The sequence below is a fragment of the Equus caballus genome, chromosome 8 (genome assembly GCF_041296265.1).
Source record: "Equus caballus isolate H_3958 breed thoroughbred chromosome 8, TB-T2T, whole genome shotgun sequence".
In the NCBI taxonomy this organism is placed as follows: Eukaryota; Metazoa; Chordata; class Mammalia; order Perissodactyla; family Equidae; genus Equus; species Equus caballus.
In genome coordinates, this window is record NC_091691.1 from 38,918,435 (window position 1) to 38,935,230 (window position 16,796).

At 44.0% G+C, this 16,796-nt stretch overlaps 1 protein-coding gene across 50 annotated transcripts in view; it reads right to left on the reverse strand.

Annotated features, from left to right (window-relative positions):
- Positions 1–518: 518 nt before the first annotated feature.
- The window catches only part of EPB41L3 (erythrocyte membrane protein band 4.1 like 3), a 228,809-nt gene continuing 212,531 nt past the window's right edge, over positions 519–16,796 (reverse strand). For 10 of the 50 annotated variants that reach the window (XM_070220528.1, XM_023647400.2, XM_070220524.1 and 7 more), the window contains 13 exons: positions 15,600–15,635; positions 15,299–15,364; positions 14,659–14,850; positions 8,886–8,960; positions 8,429–8,527; positions 6,745–7,476; positions 6,125–6,247; positions 5,168–5,533; positions 4,272–4,403; positions 3,689–3,787; positions 3,161–3,241; positions 2,785–2,901; positions 519–1,617 (listed from right to left, as the gene is read on the reverse strand). In XM_070220528.1, the coding sequence (XP_070076629.1) occupies positions 2,791–2,901; positions 3,161–3,241; positions 3,689–3,787; positions 4,272–4,403; positions 5,168–5,533; positions 6,125–6,247; positions 6,745–7,476; positions 8,429–8,527; positions 8,886–8,960; positions 14,659–14,850; positions 15,299–15,364; positions 15,600–15,635 (2,112 nt within the window). In that variant the 3' untranslated portion in view covers positions 519–1,617; positions 2,785–2,790. The remainder of the gene's footprint in view (positions 1,618–2,784; positions 2,902–3,160; positions 3,242–3,688; positions 3,788–4,271; positions 4,404–5,167; positions 5,534–6,124; positions 6,248–6,744; positions 7,477–8,428; positions 8,528–8,885; positions 8,961–14,658; positions 14,851–15,298; positions 15,365–15,599; positions 15,636–16,796) is intronic. The other 40 variants (XM_070220544.1, XM_070220545.1, XM_023647415.2 and 37 more) reach the window with 11 other exon arrangements.

A 16,796-nucleotide genomic window follows, 5' to 3' on the forward strand; every position in this document is an offset into this window, starting at 1 on the left:
AGGCACAGTGACATGGTAGGAAATGTCAGCAAGTACATTTAGGTGTTCAGGTGGCAGCTGGTATCAAAAAGACTTCTCAGTCCCTGGTACGTGAGGAGTGTGATGGGGAGGAGGTTGGGACCTCCTGCATGGCCTCTGCAGAACGCAGCAGGGAATCTGCTCAGCTGTGGAGCCAATGTAGGAGAGACAAGTGTTTCTTTGGTGGATTAAAAGCACCCAGAAATACTGGTTTTATAGCAGAGCCTCTCTTATTATTAAAAAAAATCAAAACTTTGAAAATGAGTTTGTGATAATGAGTTGTACTTTTCAAGACCTTCACTGGCAACCGACAAGTTAGACATACGTATTTGATTCGCATCTCCGTGCCTTGAAGGGTGCACACCCTGTACTACCACGTACACTTTCTCACCTGTAAAAAGACAGGCTGTTTCTACAACGCGAAGGAACGAGGTCTTCAGTGTCATGCGAATGTTACCTCTGCCTAAATACAGACAACACCGAAGTGATTCCACACACAATTCAAGTTTTAAACGCATGAACCATTTTTATTTCGCTATGCAGAAACGTACATTCGCCACGGGCTATGTGATGCAGTGGACAGTGTAATGGAGAATATATCTTCTTGAAGGCTATTTATAACTAAACGCTAAATAGTTTAATTACAGTGGAAATTCTGTACAGTTTAAGGCTTGGCTCTGAACTAGATTGTAAATATGGACCAGATTTGGAAATAAAACCTTTTTCAAGTAAAAGAAGAAAAACCAATGAAAAAATACAAGGAAGAGGAAACGAAGAAAGAAAACAAACCCTCAGAAACCCAATAGGTTGTCCTGGAGTGAAATCTCATAATATTGTAAACTAATAAAAATACAGATTTTCTTCCCAAAACAATGACAATTTCCGCATTCAGGACTTGTTAAGGAACTCCGGGAAGCTTTCCAGATTGAATGCAGACCAAAGTGGAGAAGGAAAAAAATCACATTAATATGCTAAAATCAGTACTACCTTTTAATGAATTAAATTAGGTACACAAAGCGGGACTGGAAGCATGAAATCTTTCTGGAGGATCAGAGTCATTGCTGTTCACGGGTAAGCAGTAAGAGCAGACGAAACGAGGACAAGATTCAAGTTGTTTCCTGAATAAATGCGGTTATTGGCACATCTAATCTGGAATAAACCTGACACACTGGAGCATTTCAGGGTAATCTTCATTTGTCTGTAAACAAAAGAGCTGTCACCTAAGAAATTGAAACTTTGCTTAGATTTTAATAGTAATGAGCTATGAAAGGCATGAACTGCTTATGTTACATGAGATCGCGGTGTCTACTGTCGGTTATGAACGTGCAGGAGTAGCTGAAAACTGAGACACTTGGTGAAAATTAAAAATGCTGCTCTTTTGTAACGTTACCATTGCTTCATGCAATATCAGTTTAGTGATGCTGATTTGGATTGTTTTATTAAGGGAAGATCTCTCTGCCAGTGTCTTTATTAAGGGTCAAGGTCAGGTCTTCCGGATGGAGTCTTCCGCGGGCAGATGAAGTCGGCGGGTCCGGGGGGCCTCCGGGCTCTGGCTCTCGCGGCTGGCGTGCCTGGACTCGTGCGCAGGCCGAGCTAGTCCTGGAGGACAGAGATCTGATCAGTGACTCATCGGGAACCACCTGCGAGTTTTCCTCAGCTCAAGGTCACACAAAAGAATCTTGCAGGTTATTAAATGCTCTTTTTGACAAGATACCATAACCTACGAGCGTGGTCACTGACGCTCGCTCTTTTAAGTAACAACTGCATCACCCAGGTGGCGAAAGCTCATGGAAGGAAATTGTTTTTGCTGTCTATCTTCCAAATTACATTATTTCGAACATAATAAGTTATTTTCATATTTTTCTCTGCAAGAGAAGCCACTCATCAATCTATATTCCTTAAATCAGTGTTAGAGAACTTAGTCATTTCATTTACACATGTAAAGCGTTTCAGAGACTTTTATCACAGAGCCAAATGTGCAGGCAGCTGGACCGCTGTGCTCAGCGCTTAGAGCCCTCTAGGGGGCTCAGGCCCACGTGCGCTTGCGTGGCAGGTCAGTGCACGGCAAGTCTGCACACACACACAAGATGCTGGCCCAACAGCAGCGGGGAAGGCATGCGCTTTCTCGAGAAAAGCAGGACCACAAGACTGCATTTTTGCCTCCTCCTGAGACACAAAGCTACACCAAGCTTTTGGAAAAAAATCATCCAAAGAATACAGAAAATATAAGACGTCCAAAATGAAAGTGAGTGCTCAGGTTTCACATTAAAAAACATGGCAAAACCAAAGCATAAACAGCTTGTAAGCAAGCACGGTTGAGGAGAAAGCTTACGACGAGACAACGCTGCCGTCAAAGAGAAAGTGCTCTATTTTATTTCCCTGGTATTTAGAACACACAAATTGCACCTCTCAGAACAAAACGACCTTAGTTCTGAATAGGCCACACAGCAAGTGAAATCAAATTTGATATTTCAAATTTGGATAACGAAGAGTACAGGGCATGGGTAAAAGGGAACAGCAGTGACGCAAGCAAAGAGTCTGCTTTCTCTTTATCCTCTAACTGGCACAGCGTTTGCAAAAAGTACACAGAATAGAACCTCCAAATCTGAAACAAACTGGCACCCACAAACTAATTCCCTGTCCTCTTGGTAACCAGCCCGGCAGACGCCAGTGAGAGAAAAAGGCAAGACAGGACTCAGGTGAAGGAGGAGGGAAGCGCCCCACGCGACACGCCGGCCAAGCCCGGAGAACCCGCGGCCCGCTCACCTGGCGTCAGTCCTCGCCATCTTCTGGGGTGATCTCCGTCTCCTTGTGGACCACTACTTTGGTCACTGACATGTCAGGGTGCTGCTCTTTGGCCTCTTTAATTGCCTGAGCCAGAGCCTATCCCCAGGGAACCACAGAAGGACAAAGACAAAAAGGAGGTGGGACATGCGTGAGCGGCAGCAAGACTTAGGAGCTGGATCTACATACACCATTTACAAATGAGGCACAAGGATCGCAAAAGGATCAGACGGCGTCTACTGGAAAGTTACTTCAGAAACTTGTTTAGACTACATGCCGGACGAGAAGAATAGCATTGGGAAGAGCAGGGCCAACTCGGGTTTCTCTGCCAGAGAACGGGCCGTGCCACACACACTACCTGGTCATGGTCAATGTCCGCGTCTCCCGTGATGACAATGCGCTTCTCAATTCTCGTCTCTGAAATGCCTCCTTTCACAGTCTGAAAGTAACAGACGAGCATTATGAATCTCCTCACTTGGAGGAACGATCATTATTCAAGGGGGGAAATGGCAGAAAATGCTGACAGAGTTTTAAGTAAGATCATTCATTCTTTAAGAATTGAAAAAGAATTCTGTGGCAGTTATTTAAAACTGTTAATCTCAGAAGCAAGGACAGAATGGAGTCCTTTGGGTTTGGCTGGCTAGTGTTTCTGGAACACCTACTATATGCCAAGTCCTGGAGTTGAGTGTTAAGCAAAGGCTATTGGACGTGGAATGTATATTCCTAAACAGAAACTAGCACACGAGGACAAATGCACCATCACTACTGTGAAAGCTCCGAGGCATCATCCTGCATCATGACCTTCCTGGAACCACTGGCTTGCACAGCCCACCCTGGAAGATGTTGTGAGGGAGCGCCTCTCTCGCTCCGTTCCCATTCCACTTACTTTGGTGATATGGGTGGTGGTCGTGGTGCTGGTGGTTTCTGACGTGATCGTCTGTGCGCTCATCAGCACGCCCGGCTCCAGATCAGCACCAGGGTCAACCTAGGAAAGCAGAGGAACAGACAGCACCCTCCCATATTCGCACCACTCCTTCAGCTGCTCGTCCTGTCAGTTCAGGGCACTGCGATGACTGAGTGACCTCTCACCGTCCCTGTGCTGTTCCACCAGCCCTGGGGGCTGCTGCTGTGAGGAAGGACTGAACCAAACATGGCTGGAGCTGACCGTCATTAAACACTGGGACTTCCGCAATGTGAGCAGTGGCTGGCTGAGCTGACATTTTTCCTTATCTTCGGCTAGGGAAAGAGGTTCCTGAGCCTTTTTCTACATCTTGAGATATGTGAAGACCTGCTTAAGCCCCTGATGCTTCATGATCAGTCATAAAATTCCCATTACTGCACTGCTCCTGACGGAGGCAGCTGCTGGGCCCTCCGAGTCTCACACACGTCACGCAGCCACAGGTCAACGGACTGCGTCATCAGAGGGGTAAACAAAGGGCTGGGGCGGTGGGCTTCACAGACGCTCTTACCTGTGATGATTCATATGTTATGGTTTTTGTCTCTGTGTGAACCACCGGCACCTCCTTGGTAGAAATTTCAAGCTTTACTCCTCCTGGTAAAACACTGCCAAAGCTGATGATTTCTGTCTTCACAGCCGACGCCTGTACCCAGGGGAGGTAAGGAGGGGCTATTACAGTTTGCACAGACACACAGTTTGTTTTTTCTTCCCCTCTTGGTGGATATAAATAAGCACAGATTAGTATGAAATAAATGTTTACATATAACATGGGGGTAAGTTGAGGAATGGGGCACACAATAGACAGACGTCAAACAGTCCCTGAAAATTCCACAGCATCGTCTGCATGGAACGTTGCAGGTAAAGGAAAAAAAAAAAAACTTTTTACCTTGCCTCTCCTCTATCTCGTAAACTAATCTTAACAGTTTAAAAAGTCATAAATTAGCCTCTTATTAAATAACTTCTTGGAAAGAAGGAACGAGTAGTAAGACATTAACCTCACATATACTTTAGGAATCTCAATAAAAGAAGATAAAGAACAAAGTTCTGGCATTTGTTATCTGGGCAAGTACGATTTTTGGTCCTTCTGGACAACTACACTGATCAGAAATAATTTATCAGATTTTCTAATATCTTCACTGGCCATGCATTCCATAGGTTATTGCCAATTACAATGAGAGCAGAAAGCATTTTCTGGAACAATACATTATGAATAACCATTATAAACATCTGCATGTGATCTCACAGCTGGAAACTACCTGATCGCCTTGCAGAAGGAAACACGAGGAGATGCACACTGCACCTGGAAAGGGTAGAGAGCTGAACATGGCTCCATCGTGAGGCTGAAGTAAACTTGAAGGAATCCCACCTAAGTTTTACTTTAGTGCTGAAAGCAACAGGACTAGTTACCTCAAAAGGAGGTTCCAAAGTTTCAGAAATATGGATTGCTGCACTCGGCTCCTCCTCTGGCTCGTGGGAAGCAGTGGCCATCTCTTCCGGTTTGAGGACAGCTTGATCGGCCACCTCCCCTTTTTCCTCCTTAGCCCCCTCCGTCAGAGCAGAACCATCCTTCCCTTTAGCACCAGAAGCATCAGCAGACGCCACCTGGGCTGCAGCATCCCCGTCGTCTCCAGCCACGTGAGAAGCATCGCCGCTTGCGTGCACATGCTTCACGAATCTTTCCTCCACCAACACGGTTTCCTGCACAACCTTCTCAGTGCTGAGTGGCTGGGGGTGCTGGGCACCTTCGGTGGACTCTGCCTGGGTTTCTGTTTTCTGGATGGGAAAAGATTGTGGGGTGAGTGTGACTGTCCATAAACCAAAGGTCAAAAAATAGGAAACAAAAGAAGCCACTCACTAGGATGCCTAAAGCCAGTGCCACGTGCTTATAACCAGAAACACTTACAGGAAACATAAATTAGCCTTCGTTCCGCCCCCAGGGCCTGTGCTGCCCGCCCCTGCCCCGCACAACCCCCCAGCCTTTCTGCTACTTCAGGAGATCCACAAAAGCAGCAAAACGCAGTACAAAATGCAATCGAAAACCAAACAACGAAAGCATCGTAGCACATTCACATTGGCTCTGGCTGCTTGCTTAGACCCAATGGGTGACATAAAATGCTTTAAAAAACTACATGCTGTTAAAATTTCTCGACACGATTGCCTTTTGAACATCTGCAGTACGTTCCTGAAATGGAACAAAGGCATAAACAGGCAAGCAGGCTCAAAGGAAAATAGGTGAAGACACGTGTGAGGTGTGTAGGGCAAAGCTGCTTGGATGCAAAACACACACACACACACACCCCAAAAAGGCATAAAGAAAGGCAACAGGCAGAGCCAGGAACACCAAGGATGGAAGCAAATGGCCACCTGAACCCAGCTTTGAGAAGCAGAAGTAACCCCTCCTATGAATTCTGTCGGTTTTCTTGCAGACTCTAATAAACTGAAGATTTCAGAGCCATCCATGAGCTTTTCACCAGTAGACTGTTTAGTCTGAGTGAACAGAGAAACGGAGAGTCAACCACAGAGACAGATATGTACAGAGGCACAGACACTCACAGCCGATCAGACAAAACTCTGGGCGGAGGGAAGCGGGAGGAGGGAGGAAGGAATCCAGGGTGCAGACGTTGGAAACAGAAAAGAATGGGATAAAACAGCAAACCGAGGTGACCGTGAGCTCTTTGGTAAAGCAGTTACTAGGGCTGGGGCAACGCTGGTTTAGGCAGATCGTTTTTTCCCTTCATTGCAAGCAACAGCAGCACTACCACATCTCAAGAACGGGGAGCTGGAAATAAACGGAAACTGTTTCAATGCTTACGTTGGACTGCGGTTTTGGTTTAACAATGAAAAAATTAAAAAGCTTGGGTTGGCTGCTTTCAACACAAAGTCAAGCAGCAAGAGAAACAGAAAGGTTCAGGGTGGAAGGGAGCTGCCCCAAACAGGTCATGCTGGAGTCTGAAACGGCGGCCCAAACCAAAGGCACTGGTTACCGCGACTCCGGAGGCTGCCGACTCGGTAACGGAATGAGCAGCAGCCACGGCGATGGCCGGTTCCTGGGAGTATCTCCACTCGGACAGGCTCTTCCTTCTGGGACCAAAGAGTCCCACTTTTAAGGCCTCACTCTCCGGTGCTGGCTCCATTTTGCTGAAGCGCACGCTCCCTAGGCCAGCGTGGAGAGCTGGATCCCTTCCCAGCATCTGAGCTTTCTGGAGGTCTTCTTCAGGACTCTGCCTTCGAGACTCGGCTTCCTTGATGGGAGACAGGGATTCTGACAATTTCCGCTTTGGAGTCTGGACCTCGGGTCCTCTCTTGGCTTCCTCATCGGCAACGGCTTCCAGGACCTCGTACTCTGCCACACCTGAGATGACCTTCCCTGACTCTGACAATCCTCTCTCCATTTTCTGAAGAGCTTCCAGAGTGGACGGTTGCACCACCTTCTCCCCCTCTTTAGCTTTTCCAGTCATAGTAACGATTTTCCCCGACACAGTATCGTAGGATTTTCCTAGAGTGTATATTTTCTGTTTGCTCTCTTCTTTCCATTGCATTTCTTGGGCCAAGTCACAGAAGCTCTGCATGTCAGTGGCACTAGACCTCAGCACGTCTGCGGGGATGTCACCAGTTGTACTGCTCACAGTCACCACCTTGTAAGTGACAATCCTTTTCAAATCACCACCAACTACCTCAGTGGGTATTTTGTCTACAATAACCCAATCCTCTGTGCCCTATATTCGAAATATAAAAGCTAAATTAGAAATTCTGATGGTATCTCATTTCCAAAATAAGAATCCTTTAAGAAAAGCAGGGCGAGAGCTACATGCAGGCCTGTGATGTGACTGTGGAGGCTGGTGTTCTTATCTCATAATTATGGCTGCAATCTCTTCTCATAAGAAACTTATAAGCTCTAACTTGCAACTTGAAATACAGTCTGCATGTAGAGTTGTAATTTCAGGCTTCTTCAAATGGGAACATACTTTGGTAGTAAATTTTGCAAGAAAAATATCTGATCTTAAGCTAAATATCTGATCATTTTGTATCTCAACATTAAATAACATGATTGAAGTTGCACAAGTTATTTAGATTTACTTGTATGGACACAAAAAGGCAGTTTTCCGTATGAAACAAACACTGTACTTCATATCTGTTGTTCTCACAGAGAACTTGCCAGTATTCCACAAATTTCTGTGAATACCTTTTCCATGTTGTAAATGATATTTCCCTATACAGGACATCAAATCCACTATGGCACTCATTATCCAATAAATATTGAGTGTGCCTGAGTTCAAGACTCTGTAATGAAACATTTCCCATGGTTAGAGCCTCTTATCAACAGGCCATGGTGGTCTGTACAGGCTCCAATGTCATCTACAGCCGAAGCCCCCATCTGAGTGGTTTCCTCAGTGTTAGTCCCACTAAGGCAGAAGAATGACAGTTAAGCTTTTGTAGTGGAGGACCCTCCTAGGGTGTGACGAGGCAGCTGACGAGCCTACCAGGCTACGGGGGAAGAGAAACCAACGGGGGGCAGACGAGCACCCTGGCTGACACGTTAGGATGTTTTCTACTTTCCTATTTATCATGGCCTGAAAACTCAAATCTAGAAATATGTACCTGAGAAAAAGGATCACAGATTAATCTACATGCTCGTGCTGGATTAAATGAAATGAACTGAAAAATAACCTCTAGGGTCGATGGGACAGTTTTCTGGAAAACGATTTGGCGCGAGGTAACCACAGAGCCCACGGAGTCTCCCTCCTGTGTTCTCTTCATCACACTCGGCTGGTGGGGAACCAACAAAAGTTCACAACTTTCAAAATCAGTCAAGGTCATCTAAATTACTCCATGGGTAACACAGACAGTGAGAAGTCCCAATAATATTATTAGAAAGCATAATGCAAATTACCATAGACAGATATAATCACCTAGGAGCAAAAGCCATAAAGAAATGACGGCTGATAACTAACACAGGAAGAAAATTCTGAATTCCCCTCCCCAGCTCTAAGCAGAAATGACGTAGCTCCCTTAGTTTTAAATAAGGTTTAAATTTTAAAAGAAAAACAGAACTAAAGGCATTTTACTGACACTGAAATCTGAAGAGCACTTCTCTTTTGGAAAATTCCTGTATGTTTGTTTTTACCTGGGACTCAAGGAATGGAGAGCTTCCTTGCTGCAAAAACACAACTTTTTCAGAAATCTCTCTTTCTTCTTTGGTCTGTTTGAATAGAGGGGGTTGGGTTGGGGAGAAGGAAGTAGACAGTTTCCAAAAAGGCAAGTTAGGAAGAGAGTTCCTTTATCGTGCTAGACATGTAATAGTCACACTCTTTTTTTTTCTGAACAAATAAATTGTTTATTAATTTGAAAAATGGTCTGAAAGCATCTCAAAGTTTCATAATTATTTCCGAAGAGTAACAGATTATTTTCTGAAACTCCTCTTTGACGCAAACACTTCTCATTTCTATAAAAAGAGAACGTGCAAGAGCAAGATAAAGAGCGCCCTGGCATCTGACAGCGTCTACACGTCAGTTACCTGAAATACCACAAAACTGAGTGCTCGAAGTAAATGTTAACATTAAAACATTAAGTCAGGAATAAAGCCTCACTTCTGTTTCTATATTCCCCACTCAGGTGCTGCCTGATATAGACTAAGGGAGTGCCCAGGGGTCACAGCATTACCTGTGAATTTGAATAGAGCCAGTTATGCCTAGACAGACTTCTCTACTGTTCCAGAAAGAAATATCAAGTACATCCAAGATTATAAATAACATGGTGAATAATTTAAAAAAGTTAACTTCAAAATACCTTGGTGAAAAATTAAGTATTTCATATCATATTTTTCTTTAATATATAAAATTAAGAAAGAAACATTAAATATGTCATGCTAGAACTAGTTTTCCCCTTTTATCTACTTTTTCTTCCTTTCTTTAGTATTAAATAATCATAATTCAAGTGGCAAGACATTAGCTATTGAGCCCATCTCTGTGCACAGTGTACAGCTCCACAGGGTAGTAGTGAAAGAAAGGACAGCTGGGAAGACTAATCTAAAAAAGAGTGACAGAGGGGCTGGCCCCGTGGCCGAGTGGTTAAGTTCACGCGCTCCACTGCAGGCGGCCCAGTGTTTCGTTGGTTCGAGTCCTGGGCGCGGACATGGCACTGCTCATCAGACCACGCTGAGGCAGCGTCCCACATGCCACAACTAGAAGAACCCACAACGAAGAATACACAACTATGTACTGGGGGGCTTTGGGGAGAAAAAGGAAAAAATAAAATCTTTAAAAAAAAAAAAAAGTGACAGAAAGTTCCAAGTTTCTGGAAGAGTGAAGATTTTAAAATAAATCCTATTGTAAACACTATAATTGTACGAGCTCTATTTAAAGCTTCTGTGCGTCTCCAAGTCTATTAGGACCACATTTAATCATGTGCCTGTGAAGCAGTTGAGGGGGGCATCTGGAGTGTTCTCCCGAAGGACTGACGGACAGGTCTTGACACCACTGTTCTCATACGCTCCTTCTTAAGGAGCAAGAAGACAGATGAAGGAAAAAAAATCCCCGTCCTGCCTCATTTTGGAGAAAGGTATTGGAAGACACCAAATGTACCATGTGGAATCAGTAAATGTAGTTGCTTTGTTTTTGCGTTCTCAACTGGTGCCTCTTTTTCAAACAGAAATAAGAAACAAGAAGGAAAGGTCAAAATTATAGGTAGTTTTCAGATTAGCACTGTTAGGCCTCTAACTGTAATCACTGAACTAAATATTTTTCCTAAGAGAAAAGCTTAAAAACAATAATAGCAGGAAAACTGGTTTGCAGCATATTCTGTTACCTGATATCAAGTAATTTCAAAAATGTCTACATCTGTAATTGAAAACGTCAACACTGTCTGCATTCAGAACTGCATATGTCCAGGAAGAGAAGAGGGTAACCAGGGGATAGATTTTAAAACTAAATCCTGCATCCGCTCAGCCCTGTCCAGTTAGTTCAGCTGAAGAGAAGTGAAGAGGTGTTGAGAAGAAAAGCTGCTAACGGAAACAGTGACTTTTATTATGGGTTAGAATACAGTCAGATGGATACCCCAACCATTTTGTTCAGTTACTTAAACACTCATCTCTATATCATAATTGGGAAACAAGGTCCTGCGCTGGCAGACAAAGTTCTCAGAGGTATGACTCACTCTTGGGTGACGGAGGGTTTCTACAGAGCTGTGACTCACTTCCGCCTGGGTTAGGGGTTCTCAAATTGGGGTGTACATTAGAATGAAGTGGAGAGCTTGCAAATAATGGTCATGTGTGGGGTGCACCCCAGACTAATTGAGTCAGACTCTGATGCAGAATCCAGGCATCAGTATTTAAAAAACTTCCCATAGGTGATTTTAATCTGCACCTAGAGTTGGCCCCTAGGGCCTGGATGGAAACTCACAGAACTCAGATTCAGAGAATGGAGATAGTTCTCTCTATCCATAAACAGATGATCCATGGTGAATGAATTTTTTGCCCAGTTTGAGGCACATCCAAGACCTAAATAGCAAAAGTAAAGCTGGACAAGAAAGCAGAGACATACAGAGCATCGATTCTGGTTATCCATGGGAGGTCCGTCCTATGAAGTTGCCGTGAACAGGAATTAGGGAACACTGCACCAGCGCTCCTAGGGCAACACAGGGCGAGGGGCATGGGAGCTGCTGGGCATGGCATTTTCATCAACTGATCCACACATCACCTTGTTTTATCTATGTTTCTGTTTAAAGACTCCTATTAAATATGTATTTTTCATCCATTAACATTGAATTCACAGCCCAGAGTACTGTAACTCATTCCTGAACACATGCACTGCCCTGAAGGCACAGCACAGTCTCCTTGCACTTGGGAGCTGGACCGCACTGCAGCACTATGCTCTGGGGTCATTTCAAACAGCATAAGCACCAAGAAAAAACAGAAAAAAGCGAAAATGGGGCACTAAATAGGCTGTGAAAAGGACACTTGTTTATAGGGTGGGAGCTGAAACAAGACGGCAGAGCCGCCTGTTCCACCGCAGCTGGGACGCGCGCACCGAGCACCTCAGACGCCCCCACTCTGCACCCGGCGGCGAAGGCCCGTGACGGTGCTGTGAACGCTGACTTTAAGGTTACAATAAATTTTATTGAGTAGGTGAATTTGCAAATATGGAATCTGTGACTAAGGAGGATCGACTATACTAAGCTTATATACCTATAAAACTACCAACTATGTTAAAAAGAGGATGCTCCTGGCCCTACATCACTGCGTAAGTGCTGAGGAGTATCACATTTTGGTTGGCATTTGGAAACTTAGTATTCAAGTAACTACGAAGGAATCCTATGAAGGACTGTTTTTCAAAACAATCACTGAGATTACAAAAAGAAATCCAATTAAGGTTGGGGTCACTGAATTGAACTTTCTCCACTCTTCTGACACAAACAGTATTACTTTATTTGGGACGTCATTTTTAAAATTAAGTTAAAGTAAAAATTTCCTTTTAGAAATAATTGTACTTCTTTCTAAACTGGCCAATTACTGCTTAATAAATTTAAAGTGGAACATATTAAATAATAGGATGATATCATTAGTTATTTACTTAGAAAAATAATTCCCCTCCAAAATAAAAATCTTTTAGTTATGCTTGCAAACGAATATGCGTTGTATGTACCTAGCTGGGAGGATAAAATTATCTTTTGTGCTTTCAACAAAACAAATGACCAAATACAGAAACTGGCAAGAATTGAGAGCATGAGAAGTGCCTGGGTTGCTCTTAGGGCTCTCTCCAGGGCCCGCCAAGGGAGTATAAACTCAGATGTCGTCAAGGGCCCTGGAGATGGGTCGCAAGGAGCCCCGAGTGCACCCTGCCAGCCCCGAGCCAAGCGAAGCACACAGGGCCCTGGCTGCCTAAACGGGGCTGCTCTTCCTCTGGGGCTCAAAGCTCCTCAGAGCTGCTTTTCCAGGGCGCCTTTGATAACCAGGGTTAACCAGCCTTGTTTCTAGGAAGTTCTTCTTTACATCTAGCCAAGTCTTTCTAGGACTTCCTCTTTACACGGCAGCAGTGGAGCACTGTGGCACGGCCTCTGCAACAACTTAACAGACGCTGGACAGCAGCTACTAAACCAGCCTTTGGTCTTCTCCAGTCCAAACAACCTGACTGCTCTGCTCTTCTGCAGAAGACAGGTTTCCATCCTTTAATCATTTACAAAAAATTCTTTCTTGGGCTCACTGCAGTTTCTGTGCACTGACACAGAAAAGGCATTAAGATCCGGGGAAAGTTCAGTATATTCAAAGTATCGCCTCTTCAGGTTATTAGTGTTCATCACTGTCATTCTCCAAGAATTTAGTAAGTGAAAAGAACTTCTTTTATTAATCTAATGGCCTAGACCTTTCAAGCCCCTTGCTTGTTAGCAACCACCCTTCAGCTTCCCTAAGCTTCTCCCCAAACGTCCACTCCGAGCGGCGGGGCCCGAAGTGGCAGCATGCAGGCAGAGGCTTTGCTTGGGTGCCTTGTTTTGATTTTGGTGGCTATTTAGTGTTTTTGTGACTTAATCTACTATCTGCCATCTTCAGAGCCAGCATGTTCTTCATTATTTCCAACAGACACAGTAGAAACAGAAAAAGCCAAAGTTGACCGATCACAATGAAATTTATGCAATCATAACTACAAGTGGTATTCTTAATAATGCAGGGACTGGAATATTTCTATCAACCTGAATGTGGAACTTGTCTCCTGAAGCTCAAGGAATCTGAATGAAACTTGTGTTTAATGGCACAGGAGGACTAGTAACAGTGCTTTTCATTGATTCTGCATAAAAAGGCCCTTTTCAAAGTAATTCAAATGCACATAAACCTTGTCACTTTTCATCTGGGATTGGAATTGTCAGCTCCATAGTGATTGTGGTCACTTTCCATACATAGCTTTCAAAGGGTGTTCAGAAAGTGATCAAAATGACTGTAATTCTATTCTTCTTCTCACTGCAAGGACCAAAGCATTGTATACTGGCTACTAGTCAAAGGATCTTTCTCTCATAAAGGTTTAAGTTTTAATTTTCTTCTGTTTCAGTTTTCTGGACCAATATCTCACAAAGAAGGAGTCTTGATACAGAAAGAAGTTAATCAACATGACGCTGGGAAGATGCAGTTTAAAGCTACTCCTTTTCAAGACAGACAGAGCAAGCTGATGCCTGACAGCGCCAGTCAGGTTAGCAGCACTGCTGTCGCTGGGCCCGGGCAGCACCAGCTGCATCCTCACGCTCTGGCTGAACATTTAGAGAGACTCTCCTACATGGGAGACTCCTACTTAAAAAGACATTCTGGCCTCTACTTTCCCTATTAAAAACCAAATAAAAAACTGATTATAAATCAGTTAAAATAATGAGTTATATATTTTAAAAAAGTTAAAATTAAAATCAAATACTGATTATCCCAGTAAAAGCCTGGTGTAACATTCCCAGAGTTAAACAGGTCCTGAAACGCTATCAAGTTCAGATCACCATTTAGGCAAACATTAGACATTCTCAACAGGCTTCATCTTGCAATTGATGAGAAACATTCTAGAGTTGTCAGGTCAATTCTTTCTGCAGCAGAAGTACATTCAGAAAAAGCGTCAGTTCATTTAGATAGTATCTCAATTTCTCCCAGATATGAAACCTAGCTTTACGGCTAGAATAAGCAGATTTGCTCCATAGTTTCCCTTTGACTAATTCACACTAAGGACCCCCAGACACAATTATTCACTTCTCAGCCACCTCATCCCTCTACTTTGCAGCCCTACTCTGCAGCCCTGAGGACGTCAGTTCAGGCTATCCACAGACAAGCGGTGCGCTCTCTACTCAGGCGCGTGCTCAACCCTGCCCCCGCCACGACCCTGCAGAGAAGGGAGGCTAGCGGACAGAAGACCACTGCAGCCCAAAGTCTGGATACCAACCTCTTCAGGGACCAGCGGTTCAATCATGGGTGCGTCCTCCTGCCTGGCGGCCAGTCGCACTGGAGAGGTAGAAAGCCTCTTTTCCCATTCATTTGTGATGGCAGTGTCTGTGGAGGTTTCTAGAAAGGTTCTTTTCAGCTCACTGATATTGGTCTGATGTTTCATCAGGTCATCTTGAGTTTTATCTAGCTCCTATATTCAGAACATAAAGAACCCAACAGTCAATGTTTTAGATTTGTTTTCCTTTCTGTTCTCTCTTTAGTAATATCAATCTCATTAGTAGTCAAAACAAAAGAATTCTGATGAGGGCTCATGACACTACCACAAACACTCTGGTGAAAATGTGGTATTTCTGAGGAAAAAAAAATCTAGTTCACGCAAGCATAAAAATCAAGAGAGTTTTAAAAGGTAAACTGTAAAAAGTGTAAATTTACATATAACCAGAGAGAATTAAAATAAATACACACACAAGAAACGGGGTCTATATCTAGGAGACAGGAAGGAATCCAAGGAAGCTAAGAAGTCACCCCCACGTCTTCACAGGCGAGCACACGGTCCATGCAGCACAGCACGAGCCCACACGAAGCCACTCAAAGGAAATCAACGCACACGAACATGCACTGTATGCACCAGTACCAACCTCTAACATAAGATTACTATGTTTGACATACACATTTTCACCCTTTATTCGCTTAATCAGACTATTCTGAAAAAAGTGGAGAAGAAAGGGAAAGGTGAGGGACATGGTAGTCACGGGAACAAACGCCATCCTCCACACTGTACCAACACCATGGTAACCGGCCATGGGAAAAGACCTCCCTCCACACGGCACCATCAATGGGGTAACCGGCCACAGAGCATGCTGGGAGACGTGAACGTCGGAGATGAACAGTGACTTATCACACACTGGTTTTTGTTTTTGTTTTACTTTTATTTTCTACCTGTGCCTTGAGCTCTGCATCTTCCTCCTGGTCCGACTGCCAGCATCAAGAAAGAGCGGGAAATAAAGTCTTACCATGCAGTTGACTCTATGACTGAAGAACTGTGCTCTATACAGACTTGCTAAGTGAGGGCACTGGTTTGCTCTTGCAGACGGATGCCATTTTTTTCTTATACACAAACCACAACATTCTCATACACAGATGATGAGGCTTGTTGAGAAGACGGGATACAAGACTCCTTGCGCAGTGGGTTCTTGGCACTTTAACCTGGAGACTTCCAAGTGTGACCGAGCACACACTTGTGCTTGGCAGGTGACAGCCAGGGCCTGGAGGGCTGTCCTTACTGGACGTTAGAAATGGCTCAGGAAGTGCAGGGAGCCACATTAGAATTAAAATGCACACGAATGGCTATGATCACCCAATAATGAGAGCTCCCTTAGAGGGTATGAACCTCACAAAAATCTTATGAGGTTAGCTATTATTATCCCCAATTTGTAGACCAGAGAACTGTGGCTCAAAGAATTTAACACAAAGATTCCCACATTTTAAAATTTCTTGAACCTATATATGTAAAAACAAATTTGGGTGGGGAGAAGGCTGATAAAGTTAAAAAAAAAAATCAACTACTATCAACATTACCATCATTTCTTTAAAACACAGACAGGATAATTTTTAACAAATAGAACAAATTTATCTAAAAGCCACTTCATTATCCTTATTTTTCTAACTTCAAGGATCTGTTTAATCCTTGGGCTGGTGTGTACCTGAGTACTAACCCCAGGCTACTAGGCAAGCCAGCCAGCCCTGGGCACTCTGACCAGCCAGACCTCACATCCGTGTGACAAAGAGGGCCAGAGTGAAGTCACGGGGGAGAAGACGGAGGCACTTGAGCAAGTCGCCTTAAGCAAATCAACCAGTGTATCTGGCTCTCACTTTCCTTATCTGTCAATGGGGACAAGACTGACTACCCAGCATGCCCCAACCTGCACTACTGTTGTGCTGGCTCCCAAGAGAAGAGAAGGGAAAGTGTTTACAGCGCTGCAGAACACGGACGTAATGCTAACAATGCTGGCAGCGTGCTAATTCCTAAGTGCTACAGGTTCAAGAAATTTTAAAATGTGGGAATCTTTGTGTTAAATTCTTTGAGCCACAGTTCTCTGGTCTACAAATTGGGGATAATAATAGCTAACCTCATAA